The sequence below is a fragment of the Pogoniulus pusillus genome, chromosome 28 (genome assembly GCF_015220805.1).
Source record: "Pogoniulus pusillus isolate bPogPus1 chromosome 28, bPogPus1.pri, whole genome shotgun sequence".
Taxonomy (NCBI): Eukaryota; Metazoa; Chordata; class Aves; order Piciformes; family Lybiidae; genus Pogoniulus; species Pogoniulus pusillus.
The window spans coordinates 8,777,292-8,794,768 of record NC_087291.1 but is presented as its reverse complement, the minus strand read 5'-3'; the positions used below and the strand labels follow the sequence as shown (position 1 = coordinate 8,794,768).

Sequence of the window (17,477 nt, the reverse complement as noted above, 5' to 3'; positions counted from 1 at the left end):
GTTAGGATGCTAGATAAATGCTGAAGGGAAAAGCAGCTCTCTAGCTGAGTGCTCTTCAGACTAAAAGTCACCTGCAAATGAAACTCAATCTGCAGTTTTGAAAGTCATAGTGAAAAATGTAACTTGAAGCACTGAAACAATGAGACAATATTACAAGATTTAACAGCATCATAGAGAAAAGTGCTTGAGACTAAATCAATAAATAACTGTGCTCTTGACATTTTAGACTTTAACTAAAACCCCACCACGAACTTCCAGTATACTCTTTAAACACAAATTAGACCAATTTAATCCCTGATGAAAGGTCTTTTATTTGCAAATCACAACTATTACCTTTCTACCTGGAGCAGAATCACAGAAGCCAGGGACAGAGTCAGTAGTAGTAGAGGCAGGGAAGAAAAGGTTATTGACGTCATGAGGAAACATGGAGATTTCATTCTGGCGGTACATTCTGTGATGGCGAAGTTTTGCTACCCACTCATCAAACAGCTCCTGAGATTTCACCTGCACAAAATTTCAGGCACTTGTAACATTCACATTTCCAGCCACCTAGAAGGAAACTAAGTTATTTTGTGCTCATTAGGCAAGTAGCTTGGCTGACCTTTATTGGCAAAGTATCAGGAAAGGTTTTCTACTAAAATACATACTGCGTGACCTTAAATGTGACAGCAAATTAATCACAGCATAAAGTCAGGGGAAGCTTCAGTTAGCACAGTTCTGCATTCCAGTGCGAAACATACAAAGTCAGGGGAAGCTTCAGTTAGCACAGTTCTGCATTCCAGTGCGAAACATACAAAGTCAGGGGAAGCTTCAGTTAGCACAGTTCTGCATTCCAGTGCGAAACATACAAAGTCAGGGGAAGCTTCAGTTAGCACAGTTCTGCATTCCAGTGCGAAACATACAAAGTCAGGGGAAGCTTCAGTTAGCACAGTTCTGCATTCCAGTGCAAAACATACAAAGTCAGGGAAACTTCAGTTAGCACAGCTCTGCATTCCAGTGCAAAACATATAAAGTCAGGGGAAGCTTCAGTTAGCACAGTTCTGAATTCCAGTGCAAAACATAATATTTAGGAAGTTGTGGAATGAAAAAGCCCTCAACATGAATACCACTATTACTACTAAACCCCCTAATTTGTCATTACTTAGTTTGTACTTTTTAAGGTTTATTCAAGGTTTCTCTAAGCAGAAATACAAATTTGATTTTGGTGATGTATTTTAAAACAACTTCTTCCACAAGGGTAGATAAATCTACACATTTGACTGTGTAAAATTCTTCTTATGTGTAAGAGAGAGAGAGCAAAATACAACTACTGAAAATAAAAGCACTCATGTAACAGGTGCATACCTTTCACTTAAACAAGTGCTGGGTGAAAAAGGGCACTTCTTTAAGTGAATAGAAACTTTCAAGATGGCTATTCAGAATAGGGTTACTAGCTGTAACAGTACAATAAGGCCTCTCAAGCTATAATGGGTAAACTAGTCTACTGAGACAGGAAAGTAATTCATTAGTGTAACTAAACCAGACTACTACTATTCAAAAACAAGTCCCTGGCATACAAAGCTCATGTTAGTTTGAAAGCAAGGATATAACAAACTTGAAGACCTACCTTCAGATGGTATATCTGTTCTTCAGTATCCAAATCTATGCATTTTGTTGATTTCTTTACAGACATGACAGAAAGTCCAACATCAATACAGCCATGAAGCTTCCCTCTCTCTATCTGCAAAAAAAAAGTAAAAATAGAATCATTTCAGAATAAAGCAAAAGGATAGATATTACCTGCTGAAACCATCATTTCCCTCCCTTCAATCTACTGTTTAGAACAGCTGAAACTATTTCCCATTGCTGACTACATGGCATTGTTCTTATTTTGGTTAGTGTTGTTATTCTATAACAGTCTTAAAGGGTTTCAAGTCACTTACATCAGCTTGGCATTTAGAATACTTCAAAATCCCTCTGTCCAAAAAGAAGTATCTCTGTAATCAGAAATGCAGAGAATTATAAACAAACAAAGCACCCTCCAAAAAACCCACCCCATCTGCCCTGTATGTCTTTGGAGAACACTTTCTCTGCTCTTAAGCAACCTTTCTGACACAAAACCACACCAAGCAAGTCCCACTCACATGGCACCAGGCTTTCAGATACACATTTCCTTTCCCACCTTGTGCCAGCCCTTCAAAGGCCATTTCCTCTTTTTCAGCAAGCAGCCCTCCTGCTTCTGTGGCTCCTGGGTACAGTTCATCGCTCCCCGGAGTCCTTCTACAATCTCCCAGCTGTCCTGTTTGAACAGAAAATCCAAATGTAGACATTTTTTTTCCTCCCAAAGAACAGAATTGTTAAGAGAGACTCAAGAGGAAGAAGTTTAATTTAAAAACAACCAAAACAAACCCAAATAATCTAACTGTAGATCCACCTTTACACTTTGTTACGTATTTTCCAAGAGACAAGATTCCTTTTTGTTATTTTGGTGGAAACAATACACACTAAACAAAACATTTGTTTTATGATACCACCCTTCTTTGAATGTACTTACCAGAATTTTATATGTATATTTTTTGTGTGCATGCATACAGTGGCTGGCCACAGCTTAGTCACAGTTTACCATGGAAAACCCTCTGATATTAGAGGTGTTTGGATGAGGTTCTTAGTGCCATGGTCTAGTTGACTGGATAGGGTTGAGTGATAGGTTGGGCTGGATGATCTTGGAGGTCTCTTCCAACCTGGTTGATTCTATGAGGTGTTAAGTGACCAATGCACCCTCTGATATCAGAGGCACAAATGGGCAACACTAAAAGGATGTTCTGTAGCTTTTGAAGAGCAAATAAAAGACAACTGAAAATTAAAAACTCTCCTAAACTCTTCTGCTTATATTCAGTAATTCAGGAGTTTGTGTTTGGTGCAAATTGTAGCCTCCCCAGTGCAAATGTAATAGAATAAAACAAAATTAAAAAGCCAGGGAAGTAACCCAACTACTATGAGGAACATGCCATAAAGGGAGAGTAAAAGAAAAATAAACCCCATCCTTCATCTGATAAACCTCTAATTAAAAGAGGATCTCTCCTTTTTTTTGCCATTAGGAATTCTTAAATGAAAGACCCTGCAGCAATGTAAAGGAGAAGAGAATATATCTCATAATATTTTACCAGTTTTTATTTATTGAGGTACTGCTAATGACAGGAGTTTAAGGATTTTCTATCGGAGATATCATGAATTATTTATTGTCAGCTACTATAGGATATGACAAATCTAGAATTATGAACAGCTGGCAGAAAACAGCATGTGCTGGCACCATGTGTTTTAAAAAACAGAATATTTTAACATACAGAATTTAATAACAAAAAAGACCTAATATAAAATGCTTTGAATAAACAGAATTATACCAGGTACATAAATTCAAGTGCATGGTCCTACATCTGGGTCGAGGCAATCCCAAGCACAAATACAGGCTGGGCAGTGAGTAGCTGGAGAGCAGCCATGAGGAGGGAAACTTGGGGGTGCTGGTGTATGAGAAGCTCATCATGAGCCAGCAGTGTGCACTTGCAGCCCAGAAAGCCAACCAGATCCTGGGCTGCATCAGGACAAGTGTGGCCAGCAGGGCCAGGGAGGTGATTCTCCCCCTCTACTCTGCTCTGGTGAGACCCCACCTGGAGTACTGCATCCAGTTCTGGAGCCCACATTACAAGAAGGATGTGGAGATGCTGGAGCATGTCCAGAGAAGGGCTACTGGGATGATCAGAGGACTGGAGGAGCTCTGCTGTGAGGGCAGACTGAAAGAGTTGAGGCTGTTCAGTCTGCAGAAGAGGAGGCTCTGAGATGACCTTCTTGTGTCCTTCCAGTATCTGAAGGGGGCCTACAAAAAAGGTGGGGAGGGACTTTTCAGGATGTCAGGGAGTGACAGAACTGGGGGGAATGGAGCGAAGCTGGAGATGGGTAGGTTCAGACTGGATGTGAGGAGGAAGTTCTTGGCCATGAGTGGTGAGAGCCTGGACTGGGTTGCCCAGGAAGGTGGTTGAGGCACCATCCCTGGAGGTGTTTAAGGCCGGGTTAGATGAGGCTGTGGGCAGCCTGATGTGTGGTAGGGTGTCCCTGCCCACTGCAGGGGTGTTGGAACCAAATGATCCTTGTGGTCCCTTCCAACCCTGGCTGATTCTATGATTCTACTTAAAAATACAGACTGACTGAAAAAACAAATTAAAAAAGCAACCCAAACATCATCAAGAGTGCCACTTGTGCTCATTTATCCATCTCCACAACCCTTAAAATTCATCCCCAGAAACCTAGACAGCAAATTACATCAGGTAATATGCTCATTACCTGAGTAACAAGGCAGAACAGCATATTAGAAAAGATAGTCATTAAAGCGCTTGAGGAAGGTGATCTTTTATTCCACCACACTACTGGCAGCACTCCACTATTTCATTGTTATTATTTTCCTTGCACTGCACTTTACAGAACAAACTGGAAAGCTGCTTTGGTTCCCTGGCTTGAGTTCACTCTGCCAGCACAGAATCACAGAATTAACCAGGTTGGAAATGACCTTTGAGATCATCGAGTCCAACCTCTACCCTACCATCTTCTCATTAGCTAAACCATGGCACTAAGTGCCTCATGCCACCTCCTTTTAAACACCTCTAGGGACTGTGACTCCATCGCCTCCCCGGGGCAGCCCATTCCAATGTCAATCACTCTTCCTGTGAAGAACTTCTTCCTAACATCCAGCCTAAACCTGCCCTGGCACAGTTTGAGACTGTGACCTCTTGTTCCATCATTTATTGCCTGAGTGAAGAGACCAACCCCCACCTGACTACAATCTCCTTTCAGGTATAGGCTACAAGAAGAAGAAATGTGGGGCTGAGCAGCTCCAGTCATTCCCACAGATCACACAATGATGTTCTACTACCTGAAGGTAAGTAAAAAATACACACATGTTGTGCCCCTACAGGTCTGGGGTTTATCCTTGTCAGTTTTGTAACAAATTCCTTCTTTACTCCCTCCAGTTTGAAGGATGCTTTTAGGGGTACTTAGATGCCATTATTTCTAACCAACAATCATGAAATCATATTCTTCCTGTTGAAAACCTGAAGTTACACTCCATAGTCTTTAGCATTTATTTTTACTACTCTGAAACTCACATAACATTCTCAGTAGTCATGAACCATTTCCTTCTTTGTGTAAATTACTATGATTATAGATCAGGCAACTGAGCAGTTACTCATGAAAATCATAAGTTGGTGAGCTGACAGCAAAAGGCCTCCTGGGTTGTCTCCTAGGAACATCAGCCTAACACTAGGTGCAGCAACACTCTGCTGCTAGAGTCCAATGACACTGGGCTTTCACAGAGTGAAGCTGGCAGAGGAGGAAGCAGAGAACCAGCTAGTGCCTGCGGAAGGACAGTTAGCTAGAGCTTGCTAGCTACAATTTGACAGCTATTCAAATGCAAAGCCAGCTCTAAGCCTCCACAGTTAAGGTCGGCTTCTACCTTTTTGACAGATCATTCCAGTCTACAGTCTTGGCTTAGAAAGTGGAAATGATGTTCATAGAATCATAGAGTCAACCAGGTTGGAAGAGACCTCCAAGATCATCCAGTCCAACCTAGCACCCAACCCTGTCCAATCAACTAGACCATGGCACTAAGTGCTTCATCCAGGCTTTTCTCGAACACCTCCAGGGACAGCAACTCCACAACCTCCCTGGGCAGCCCATTCCACCACCTCTTTTGCCTTAAACATCAGGCCATCATACTACTTTCTGTATCAGTCTTAGATTTCTTTGTCCTGTTAAAGATTATTTATTACCTTGATATAATCACAGGGATTGGTGCAGCTATGACAGCGAGCAGCCTCTTTAAATACGATGGAATGCAGTGTAACGCTACAGTTCACATTAACAGAGCAACATCTTAACTTATTGCTGCTTAAATGACCACATGTGGGTAAAATCTCATCTCCTTAGATGACATGATCTACTACATGAGCCAACACACAAAAAATTATTACATTAACTGGTTTCAAATTAGGGACCTAGATAAATGTAAACATTAAAAAGCTAGAAACCTGACAGAACCAGTGAGAGATAATTCTAATTAAGAAAAGGTTCATCTGTGAGATTAAGAATAATATTGTGTTTATATTTGTGCCTTTAAATTAGCCAGAAGAGCTTAAAAGCTATTTTGCCTGATTACCAAGCAAACAATTTCCCTTATCTCTGCTAAAATATATTAACTGCAGTTCCCAAACACTTAACTTTTTCACTGATAATTCATCTGATAGTAGTCAATAATAGCGAAGAATCACAGAATCATACAATCAGTCAGGGTTGGAAGGGACTACAAGGATCAGCCAGTTCCAACCTCCTTGCAGCGGGCAGGGACACCCTACCACACATCAGGCTGCCCACAGCCTCATCCAGCCTGGCCTTAAACACCTCCAGGGATGGTGCCTCAACCACCTCCCTGGGCGACCCAGTCCAGGCTCTCACCACTCTCACGGCCAAGAACTTCCTCCTCACATCCAGCCTGAACCTACCCATCTCCAGCTTTGCTCCATTCCCCCCCCAGTCCTGTCACTCCCTGATATCCTGAAAAGTCCCTGCCCAGCTTTTCTGTAGGCCCCCTTCAGACACTGGAAGGCCACAAGAAGGTCACCTGGGAGCCTCCTCTTCTGCAGACTGAACAGCCCCAACTCTTTCAGTCTGCCCTCATAGCAGAGCTCCTCCAGTCCTCTGATCATCCCAGTGGCCCTTCTCTGGACACACTCCAGCATATCCACATCCTTCTCGTAATTGAGGCTCCAGGACTGGATACAGTACTGCAGTTGGGGTCTCACCAGAGGGGAGTAGAGGGGAAGAATCACCTCCCTCGACCTGCTGGCCACACTTGTCCTGATGCAGCCCAGGATCTGGTTGGCCCTCTGGGCTGCAAGTGCACACTGCTGTACATCCTTTGCAGTATTCTACCTAATGAAACAACTTTCATGAACTTTAGATCAAGTTCTCATAGACTTTAGTTAAGCTTAAACACAGTATATGGTCTGGTTGCAGGAGGCAAGCATAAATTTGAGTACAATCAAGAAAAACCCAAGAATCCAGATTTATCTTTCTAGAAGGAAATTTTGTCTGGGCATCTCCTGCAGTCCAGAAACAAGGTGTCTCCCATGTCCTGCAGAGAGCCACATTTTTACTGTTCCTCAGGTCTGTGAGGTGGCCAAGGATGTGCCTTTGCAATTAAAATGTGAGAAAATGGGAAGGAAAGCTGAAGTCAAAGTACTTCTTCCCATGAGGCAGACCCAATGGCTTGCCAAATCTCAGGTGGTGAAATCAAGTGTCCTGCTCACACTTCTGCCCTAGGAACCTCACATTTCAATTGTAAACTTTACAGAAGGGTAGCTTGGTTGAGTTAGAAATAGATCCTTTTAAAAATATAGGACTATTTAATCAACCAAGTTAACCTAAGAAAAGGCAAGGAATAGCTCAGAGAATGTTAACAGTTTGGTGACCTGCTGGATAGATGCAAGGCAAATGCTGCAGTACAGCATCTAGTCCTCTTCCACATACCTCTGCAAGAAGAACACCAAACTTTCTCACCTGAACCACTGAACTCCCACATTTTTCAAAACTCTGCTGCTGTGACTGGTTTTGGATCCATTTGCTCCTGTCAGAGATCCTACAGAATCTTAATCCTTGTTTTGTTTTGCAAGTGATCTGATACCTCATTTGATAAGGAAAAAGCAGCAGTTGGCTATTGCTGGGGGCAGCTGCAGAAGCAAAAAGAAACTGCTTTGTCTCTGAAATGAAGGTAAATAAATCAAGTTGGTTGGTTGGTAATCAACTGCTTCTTACCTGTCTGAAATAGCAGGAGTAAACTGAAGAGAGCCAGGATTTCCTGAAGACTAGTGGAAGCATTCAGATTATGTTCTATTTTGCTGATTCTTATACCAAATAGGGTAACAGAAATATCCTAAACTATAGCACTAAATTGAAATAAACTAACCACCATCTGTCCTCAACTCCACCCATAATGGGCCAACATCTGAACTAAAGTATCAACACTGCATTTGCTACCAACACAGAAACTTCACTTGAGGATGAAGCAGGAACATATTCTTTTACTTTTCTCAGGTTCAGAGGTGCTCATTTCAGATCAGCACTGGAAATTTACCCTGCAGTTGCTACTTGGCTTACATCTGCTCCATAGCTTAAACACCATACACATTGGTCTTCAGAGATAAGCCTACCATTAGGTAACTGTAGCCATCCCCCTCTTATTTAATGAAATAAAAGCATTCTAATTTTCTGAAATATTCTGTACCATACAGCACCTCAAGGTGAATTATCTCAGGAGAAAGAATGAAGTAATGAGTTTGAAAGGCTCTCAGACTGATGCTTGCACTTGCAGCAAACCGAACAAAACAGATGACAGTGCCAGACTTTCTCCCAGCATAAAATGCAGTCAGTTGTACTAAATATTTTTAAGTGCTAAAAATAGAAACCCTCTTGTTGGAGGATAAGGGTTGGCATCAGCTGCAACTAAAGCATTTGTTATGGTTCATAAAACTGGCAGAAACGATTTAATTTTCTTTTTTAGAACATGAGTGGTTCAAAGCAGCTCTTCTAAGACAACGCTTTTCCCTACTGAATCTACTTTAGAAGTTAGTTAACACATTAGACTTTCAAACAACTACCACAATATATCTTCTTTTCATCACTGGTCAATTTAAACTCATGTATGATTAGTGACAATTTTCTTTCCTCACAAAACACAGCCTGAGTTGTGGCTTTATGGAAGAGATTCCTTCCCATGACTGAAGGAGAAAAGCAAAGAGCTAGAGATGTGGCAGTCACCTCCAACTTGCTATGAGGCTTCAAGGTGAAGGTGAACTTAGAAGAACAGGATTAACTGCTAACATATTTGCAGTGTGAAGATGTTCCCATCTGGCAGAAAAAGTGCACCAGGTTTAGTAAAGGAAGAAGTAGGCTTCTCCAATTTCTGCAGCCTTGCTTCAGTCAATCCTTTTTTTGGCACAGTGGGCCAACTCCTGCATCACAGGACTCTACTTGTGATTAACACCACTAACACACTTTGCTGTGCGGGAAGCAGTAGCCAGATTTTAGCAGGCACAGCAGACCTGTACTACACAGGTTCTCTATCCCAGCTTATGATTTGCTGCTACTGCATATCTGCAAGGGAGTCTTTACCTAGAAAATAAAAGAAACTCAAAACTCAGATGACACTATTTGGGGAGTATAAATGAACTCTGCCTGCATGTTTCAGAATTTCTTTCTACTTAATCGGATTAAAAGAACTGCTGTGTTAGATCAGCAGCACAGAGAAAAGCACCTGTCAGGCAGATCTGTCATTAACCTGGAAACAACAAGCCAAGCTCTGAAGGTCCCTGAGAAAGGAAGAGTTTGAAGGAATAAGAAGTCCTCCATGGAGTTGTAAAATGAAGGAAAGAACCATCAAAAGTACTGCACTTCACTTTCTAATCTGCACAGCATATAGTATAATTACTTAAACATTCATGATACTATTAACTATAACTGGTACTATTACTATAAACAAAAAAGTATCAGTAGCAGTGTTACATTATACTCTTATACCAGGGATTTGAAAATAACTATCAGAATTCTGTGGTATTTTTGTCTATTAGGACATTTTTTAGCAGATTTATAGAACTCCAGATTGTTGCTGTTCTCTCAATAGAATGCCTGAAATTAACACACAGATGAAAGGGGTAAATTAAATAAATCTAAGACAGTGGCAGTACTCATTCCCAGTCTGCAGCCCTAAGTTGGTTGATATTAGTAAGGACAGATTGCAGAGCTCAAATTTATCAATACAAGAGGCTGAGTGGGAAAAGTAGCAATTATTGGCAGAAACAAAATTACTTGATCGGACAAGGAATCCACCATGAGAAGCAGGGAGCAAACGGACAGGACACAAAGACCACCTCAACACCCTCACTGCCCAGATCTCCCTATCCCTACTGCACAGGATATTGAAATCTTTGTTCTCCCCAGCAGAACAGTTTGTTCTGTAAACTGTAAGACAACTTCAAAGACCACAAAACTGGAGATTGACAGGATGACATTAAACCTTACTGAATCATTCCTTTTCTCCAAAGAAAGCAGGTGAGAACGAAAAGGGTAAGGAAGTAGGACTCACTAATGATAGTATCTAAAGCCTGAGCTACTCAGCAGATGTGGTCAGGGTAGATGGCAGTACAAGAGGTTCTTTGCAGAAACTGCTTATGTGTAACTAGAGATACTTATACTGGCTGTGCAACACACCAGTGGAATTAGTCATGCTCATGTAAATCTTATTACTTAAATAATACATGACAATACTTGATAGGCAGGAACCACTGAAACAAACAATACCAAATGTTTTAAACTACACTTTATACAGAGGATATTAAAAATAATGTTGCAGGAAAACAAAAAGGGGTCCTTACAGCAAGGATTTCTTTGCTAGGTATACTGGAAATGCAAAGCATTGGACTGGATGATCTTGGAGGTCTCTTCCAACATGGTTGATTCTATGATTCTATAATAAATTGTGCAGAGATTTGTCTGCCTTGCCAATTGTAGGTATGGAGCCAGAAGTCCCAGAAAAGCAGGTGCTATTTCAAAACACAGCTGAGGTCTCCAAAGCTTTTGGATGATTGGGATGCTCAAGTCCAATTAAAATTGCCACCTGAGGCCACTCCACTAAGCCAGCATTTTCAGGAATAAAAGTTTATCATGAGCATATTGCTTATGATTTGGCAAGCGTGGATTGAGCATGCTTAACTTTAATTCTCAGCATGTTTCTTGTCTACAAACAAAAGCTATGGTCATGAGTCTCACTCATAACATTTGTAGACATGCCTTTTAAAGCTGTAAGGTTTGAAGAATAGCACCATCTCTGCAGAAAACAAAGCATCTTTTGTGTTAGGCACCCCCATACACGTTGCACATCTACTTCCTTTTGTAACTTGTGCTACAGCAACAACCAGCACACACAGGCATTCACAGGCACTTGTTCATTGTCAGAGAGGATCTATGTCAAGCTTCAGAAAAATGTGCTCTCTTTCACACATGCACACACAGCTTCCTCTGGAAACTTGAAATAAGCAGAGCAGTTATACAATAGCATACCAGAAGTGGTATTTCACAGGGAAAATTTGGGATTTCAGGGTCAAAACACTGAGACCAAGATGGTACAGCAGCAGTGTTTTACTATAAAGACATCACATATGTAAGGTGATAAAAATCCAAATTCACTTTTAACATTCCAACTGCCTGACATTCAGCAATGTGTGTTCACTGTATTTGACTCAAACCAAGATGTTGCTATCAAGAGGAAAAAGGAGAGTAAGGTAAACAAAGAAATGAGTCAACAAAAAAAGTAAGCAACAGGAAAACAGAATGTAAGAGATCTGCTGATATTCAGGAGCAAACAGAACTGCCTATCCTAGTAATACTTGCTGTTTGGTTAAGGAAGTTTGCATTACCTGTCGACTTCCCTGCTTGGAGGAGCAGCTGCTAGTACTTCTTGAAGGAGACAGCATTTTCTGTGACATGCCAAAGCTTTTTTCTTCACTCATGATGCCAAATCATTTACTTCATGTAAGCTTACTCAGAACGCCGTTAAAAGGTAAGTTAGAAAATGTGTTGGGAGACTGCCGAGAGAAATGCAGGACTTGCCCTTTACCCAAACGCAGCCCTGGGGCATGATTTGCACCCCATGGAAATTCCTAAGAGAAAAGGAAAACAAAAAGAAAAGTTATCAGATGACATGTCTTCCTGTCATCCTGTAGAATAAATCCTAGTAAAGTCTTTGGTAATACAGCTGACTGCATTACTGGACATTATTACAAACCATCAAAAAACCTGGGGAGGGACATTTTAGGCTCTCAGGGAGTGACAGGACTAGGGAGAATGGAGCAAAGATGGAGATGGATTGTTCAGATCCAATTCAGTGAGGAGGAAGTTCTTCACCATGAGAGCAGTGAGAGCCTGGAATGGGTTGCCCAGGGAGGTAGTTGAGGCCCCATCCCTGGAGGTGTTTAAGACCAGGCTGGATGAGGCTGTGGCCAGCCTGATCTAGGGTAGGGTGTCCCGGCCCATGGCAGTGGGGGTGGAACTGGCTGATTCTTGTGGTTCCTTCCAACCCTGACTGATTCTATGATAAACACTTTCAAATATTTTCAAGCTTTTAAACAAGAACAACATGAATTTGGGATCCTAAGCACATACTCCAATTGCCACTATTTATTCAGAGGACAAAGTAGAGTACAAAACATCCTTTAAAACATTTAGCTTCTATTTTTAAACACACACACACAGAGTATAATAAATACCTACATAAAATAGACCCAAATAGCCTCAAAATGAGAGAAGCCATTGGAATGGGCTGCCCAGGGAGGTGGTGGAGTCACCATCTCTGGAGGTGTTCAAGAATAGACTGGATGAGGCACTTAGTGCCATGGTCTGGTTGACTGGATAGGGCTGGGTGCTAGGTTGGACTGGCTGATCTTGGAGGTCTCTTCCAACCTGGTTGATTCTATGATTCTAAAACATTTAATAAAATGCCTCACAAAAAAAGGACAGTGAATTAAGCATGGCTTCAGGTTGTAAGGGAAAGGAAAATAAACCTACCTATAGAATAAAGCAATACATAAAAGTAGTGAGCACGCAAACTCAGCTGCATGCAGCTGTGCATCGCCACTTTTACCTGGTGTCTGAAAGTTGTAACTCTTGTCAGCATCACTTGCCTCAGTCAGTTACTGGAAGAATAATTAACAGTTTGTTTAATAACAATTCTGTTTGCAGGATATGCAAATAAAAGCCATGCCAGAAACGCCCAATGAGGCTTTCCAGTGTGGGCAAGAGTTGCCATGGTAACTGCATTTTTTAATTTCTCTTTTTTTTAACAACCAAGCAGAAGATACCCAAAAGGATGGTGCTTTCCACAACTTGGAATGGTGCTGGAGTTCCATAAACTGTGAGGTGTGTCCATGCAGATTTTATTGTCTTGGGCAAGGAATCTGCCTGTTAAGAGGAGTGAAGGAACCACCTCTGAGGAAGGTAAGGAAGTTTCCACAGAGAGAAGAGAAACTTCATTGCCAAAATGGGGAGGCACTACTTCACAATCCCTTTGCTTAACATCATGGTAACAGCCCTGAAATGGGATCACTGGTTATTGAAGCTTGCCATTCTTTTCTATCTGAAGAGGCTCAAAAACTTACTTGTGCGATTGGTGTCTTATTTTGCCCTCTTGGAGAAAAAGAAAACTGACAAACTCCTTAAAAACCAACAACAACATCAAAACCACAACAAAAACAATCCAAAACAAACAACTGTGCTAGTTTGAAGCTAGCTAGAATGTTTTGGTGAGAAGAGCTAGATTACAGGCTGTGAAAGGGAAACAATGGTGATGTCTACTTCACTCATAGGCTTGCTGAGATGTAGAAGAACAAGAACATAAATATAGATAACAGAGTTGCTCTCTGGGCTTTGTGGGCTCAATTTCTCTCTCTAACCTAACCTAACCTAACCTGATGTCTTCATGACTAATTCACCTGCTTCCTAACCCCTCTGGCCAACCCTCCAATCTTCCTTGGGCACAAGGCAACGTCTGGGGTAAGGTAGAGAGGGGTGGGAGAAGGTGGAAGAGTGGTGGAGAGCCCCTCCTGGGGACTCAGGTTTCTGGGAGGGCTGCCGTGTTTCTGTTTTACCTTTTAACTTGTATATTCTGTATGTAACTGTGTATATTGTAAATATCTGCTTGTATATTGTGCTAAGTTGTAAATATAAAGCTTCATTCATTCCATTTCTAGAGCTGCTGAGCCTAGTCTGGGTGGTTTTCCAAAGTGTGGGGGGAGGGCAAGACCCAAACCATCACAAAAAGCAAATAAAGCTAAGTGTTATATTTAAGATTAAGATAATACTATGCTGCAGAAAACCTCTCCCTAGTACCACAGCCTAAAGCATTCAACTTCTGAACAGAGACCTTTTCCAGTCTACAGCACCTCTTTAGCACTAGAGTTTTCTTCAACATTTCAACCAACATGCCCTCTTTTCACCTGAAACAAGGTTTCTTTTCATGGCATTTACCTCACCCAGTCAGAAATATTCAATTACGCCCAGAGAAGATCTATGCTCAGCGACAGTAATGAAACAGCCGCAGTCTTCAAAAGTCAAGTGAGAAAGTGAGCTCTGCTGAGGCTCTTTCAACATTGAGTCAGCTTGGCAATTATTTTTGGAAACCATCAGACAGGTACATGGGCAAGAGAGAACAACACAGGAGCTGAAGAAAATCAGAACAGCAGTGTGATAGCAAGGTCTGAATTGGGCCAAGCGCAGGAGCTTTAGACTGAAATTACTACTGAGATTAGTTGTAGTGCATTTTGGAGAAGGAACAGTCATTTCCCACCCAGAAGATAAATTTATATGGCAATTCATTAAGAATCAGCACTTTTAACACATCTATATTTATCTCTCTTTATGCACATTTTTAATAGCAAGTATGAAGTATGACTTTCAAGCTGTATTTGGTAAAAGCATTTAGTAATAGCATCTCTGTTAACAAGCAGAGGTCAAATATTCACAACAGGGATGGAAACATGCTTCCTGCAAAATCATTGCTCAGATTCACACTTGGAAAGTACCATGCAGCAAGTGCTTTACTTTTTTATGCACACTTGCTCAGATAGCTGATGGAAAAGTCCTAAAGTATTTTGTGAGCCTGCTTCCAAAATTTGGCTATTGAATTTTCCTTTATTGCTTCAAATTAATTTAGTAAACTGGGCTGAATGAAAGGCTTCTGTTACCACCCCTGAAGAAGGTAGAAGTGAAATGTGCCTTTTGCCCAAAATGTTTTATTATTGCTTTATTGGTATTTCCCAGCAATCTAACTTTTTGCCCTGAGAAGTCCAGATTTGAATATGAAAGTGTGTGTGAATAATGAACATGGCCCAAACTCATCTGTGAAAACTGCTGCATGCTCCAGCAACTACTATGTGCTCCTCTTAAAAAGTTATCTTCAAGTTCAGGAAGAAGAAAAGGAAATCCTGGTAGCCCTTCAACAATAATCCACTTATTATTTCAAGAACATGGAAGAATATGGATCTTACATCCCAAGCTGAGTCTCATATTCTGGCTGTCAGCAGCAGTGACTGGGCCTCTAGGGCAACCTATATTTTAGATTACCTGTGCAACTTAAGTTTAGAATCGTAGAATCAACCAGGTTGGAAGAGTCCTCCAAGCTCATCCAGTCCAATCTATCACCCAGCCCTGTCCAATCAACCAGACCATGGCACTAAGTGCCTCATCCAGGCTTTTCTTCAACACCTCCAGGGACAGTGACTCCACCACCTCCCTGGGCAGCCCATTCCAATGCCAATCACTCTCTCTGCCAACAACTTCCTCCTAACATCCAGACTAGACCTGCCCTGGCACAACTTGAAACTGTGTCCCCTTGTTCTCTTACTAAGCATAAGAGCAATTGCAACTTTAAAGCAGGTCTAAAGATCGTTGTTATGCTAAGTTAAGATTGCAACTAAACCCAATGTTTTGAGGTCAGAGGCCATGATAATCCAAATGCTTCATATTTCACACATTCTGCTCCTCCCCATGCCTCAGGGTGGGCTCAGAACTGTGAGGTTTCCCAACTTTCTTCTGGAGCACATGGTGCCATGGACTCCAGCCTACTCCAAAAAGACAAACCAGAGGTGTTGGGACAGAGGCAACTCCAAATAAATTTAGGACAGGGTTTTTTCACAGGTGCTAAGTATTGGCCTACTTCTTCACTATCAACTCGTCAGCAGCAAAAGTAGGCCAAGAGTACTTTCACAAATGACCTCGCCAGGTGCATTTTAGGGAATTAAGAATACATGAGTGTCAAATATTATTTATAGCTACTATATACTAAACCCATAAAAAGCACTTATCTCTACTTATCATGTGTTACTAAAAGCCTTACCATTCTGCATCAATTAAAGCTAAACATGATAATATGGACAATAGGAAAACCTATTTAAAAACCCCAAACATCTCAAGTTGTTCTCCTAAACATCTCAAGTTGTCCTCTACATCTTTAAAATTGCATGAGTCCAAAGCAAACTCTCAGTATCACAATTCTCTTCCAATTCTCCTCTTCCAACTCTCAAAGCAATAAGCTTATAGCAAAAGCCAAGCTTTAACACATCTCACGAAAGCACAAAGATAGAAATTCAGAGGGGGAAAAGAAAACCACACTGAAAACTGGAATGAAAAATAAATTCCTCAACATTATGCAATTCTCTTTATTACGGCTTTGGAAGAAAAATAAAGTTTTAACAGCTGCTTCAGAGCTGATTCAGCAGTGAAAGAACACTGCAGAGAGATTCTGAGCAGCAAAACCGGAAGCATGCATCTCATTCTGTAACTGTAGTCAATTATGGCTTTGTGGATAGAAGAATAGGAACAACAGAAAGCCTGATGAGAGTCATGTGGGCATACCAGGCACAGGGTGAGTAATCCAAATCAGAGTTGCAAGCAACACTGAGTGACTTCCACAGAATTAAAAATAAGCTGTGCTCTCTAGGTGTTATTAAATTACATTCATTCACATCAGTTCCAAGTATTGCTTTCAAGGCTTTCTCTATTATAGTTCAAGTTGTCAGCTTTAATCTGTATCAGTGCCTCACCTGGCTCAAAATAGGAAAGAATGATTTATAGACTACAAATATGCCACATACAACTATTGGAGATGTCTTTTCAAGGCAGGTATTTGCTGTTCCCAAATTACCATAAGATTCATACTGTCGAAAGCCAAGCATGCAAATACTGTCCAGTTGCCAGCTATTCCCTTCACAGAAGAAAACTTGCAGGAACAAACCAGAAATAGTTTAAAACAACTAGAGTTGTTAAAACTGTGTTTGAAAGCAACAGCTCAAACGGCTTAGAGAGGCTAATAGGAACAGAAGTACTTCAGAACTGTCTTCCAGCAGATAGGTGCTGGCTCTTCACATCCTCCAATTCACAACCTCTGTTCATCAGATGCCTTCATTAGTCACAGACACATACTACTCTCTGAAGTAGTCTGTGATGCAAAGTAAGAGTTACATCTAGCCCACCTCCCTAATGAGGCTATTGTAGTAATGAAATCATGCTATTCCAGTGACCCAAAAGAGAAAAATGTACTTCAAACAGAACTCCCCTGTCTAATGAAGAGAGACATACTGTGGGAAATGCAAAAAGCTACACATTCTACAAGCATAGATTCAGAGAATACCAGGTTGGAAGGGGCCAAAAGGATCACCTTGTCAGAGTAAGAATATAGTTTAAATGAAATTGCCCAGAACCCTGTCAAGTTGGACCATGAAACTGTCTAATGTAGGGGAATCCACTACCTCCTTTTGGAGTTTATTCACATGTCCAATACTTAGAATGATGATTTTTTCTTTTCCTGGTATCCAGTCCAAATCTCCCCAGTAGTGATGTGTGCCCATTGT

The 17,477-nt window shown here is 41.2% G+C and overlaps 1 protein-coding gene across 3 annotated transcripts in view; it reads right to left on the bottom strand.

Moving 5' to 3' along the window:
- OSBPL3 (oxysterol binding protein like 3) overlaps positions 1-17,477 on the bottom strand; it is a 75,876-nt gene that overhangs the window by 37,024 nt on the left and 21,375 nt on the right. For 2 of the 3 annotated variants that reach the window (XM_064167276.1, XM_064167277.1), the window contains exons 2-6: positions 11,493-11,735; positions 2,162-2,278; positions 1,923-1,976; positions 1,607-1,720; positions 334-504 (exon numbers count right to left, since the gene is read on the bottom strand). In XM_064167276.1, coding sequence (XP_064023346.1) covers positions 334-504; positions 1,607-1,720; positions 1,923-1,976; positions 2,162-2,278; positions 11,493-11,585 — 549 coding nt within the window. In that variant the 5' untranslated portion in view covers positions 11,586-11,735. Of the gene's footprint in view, positions 1-333; positions 505-1,606; positions 1,721-1,922; positions 1,977-2,161; positions 2,279-11,492; positions 11,736-17,477 lie in introns of those variants that run through there. The other variant, XM_064167278.1, reaches the window with a different exon arrangement.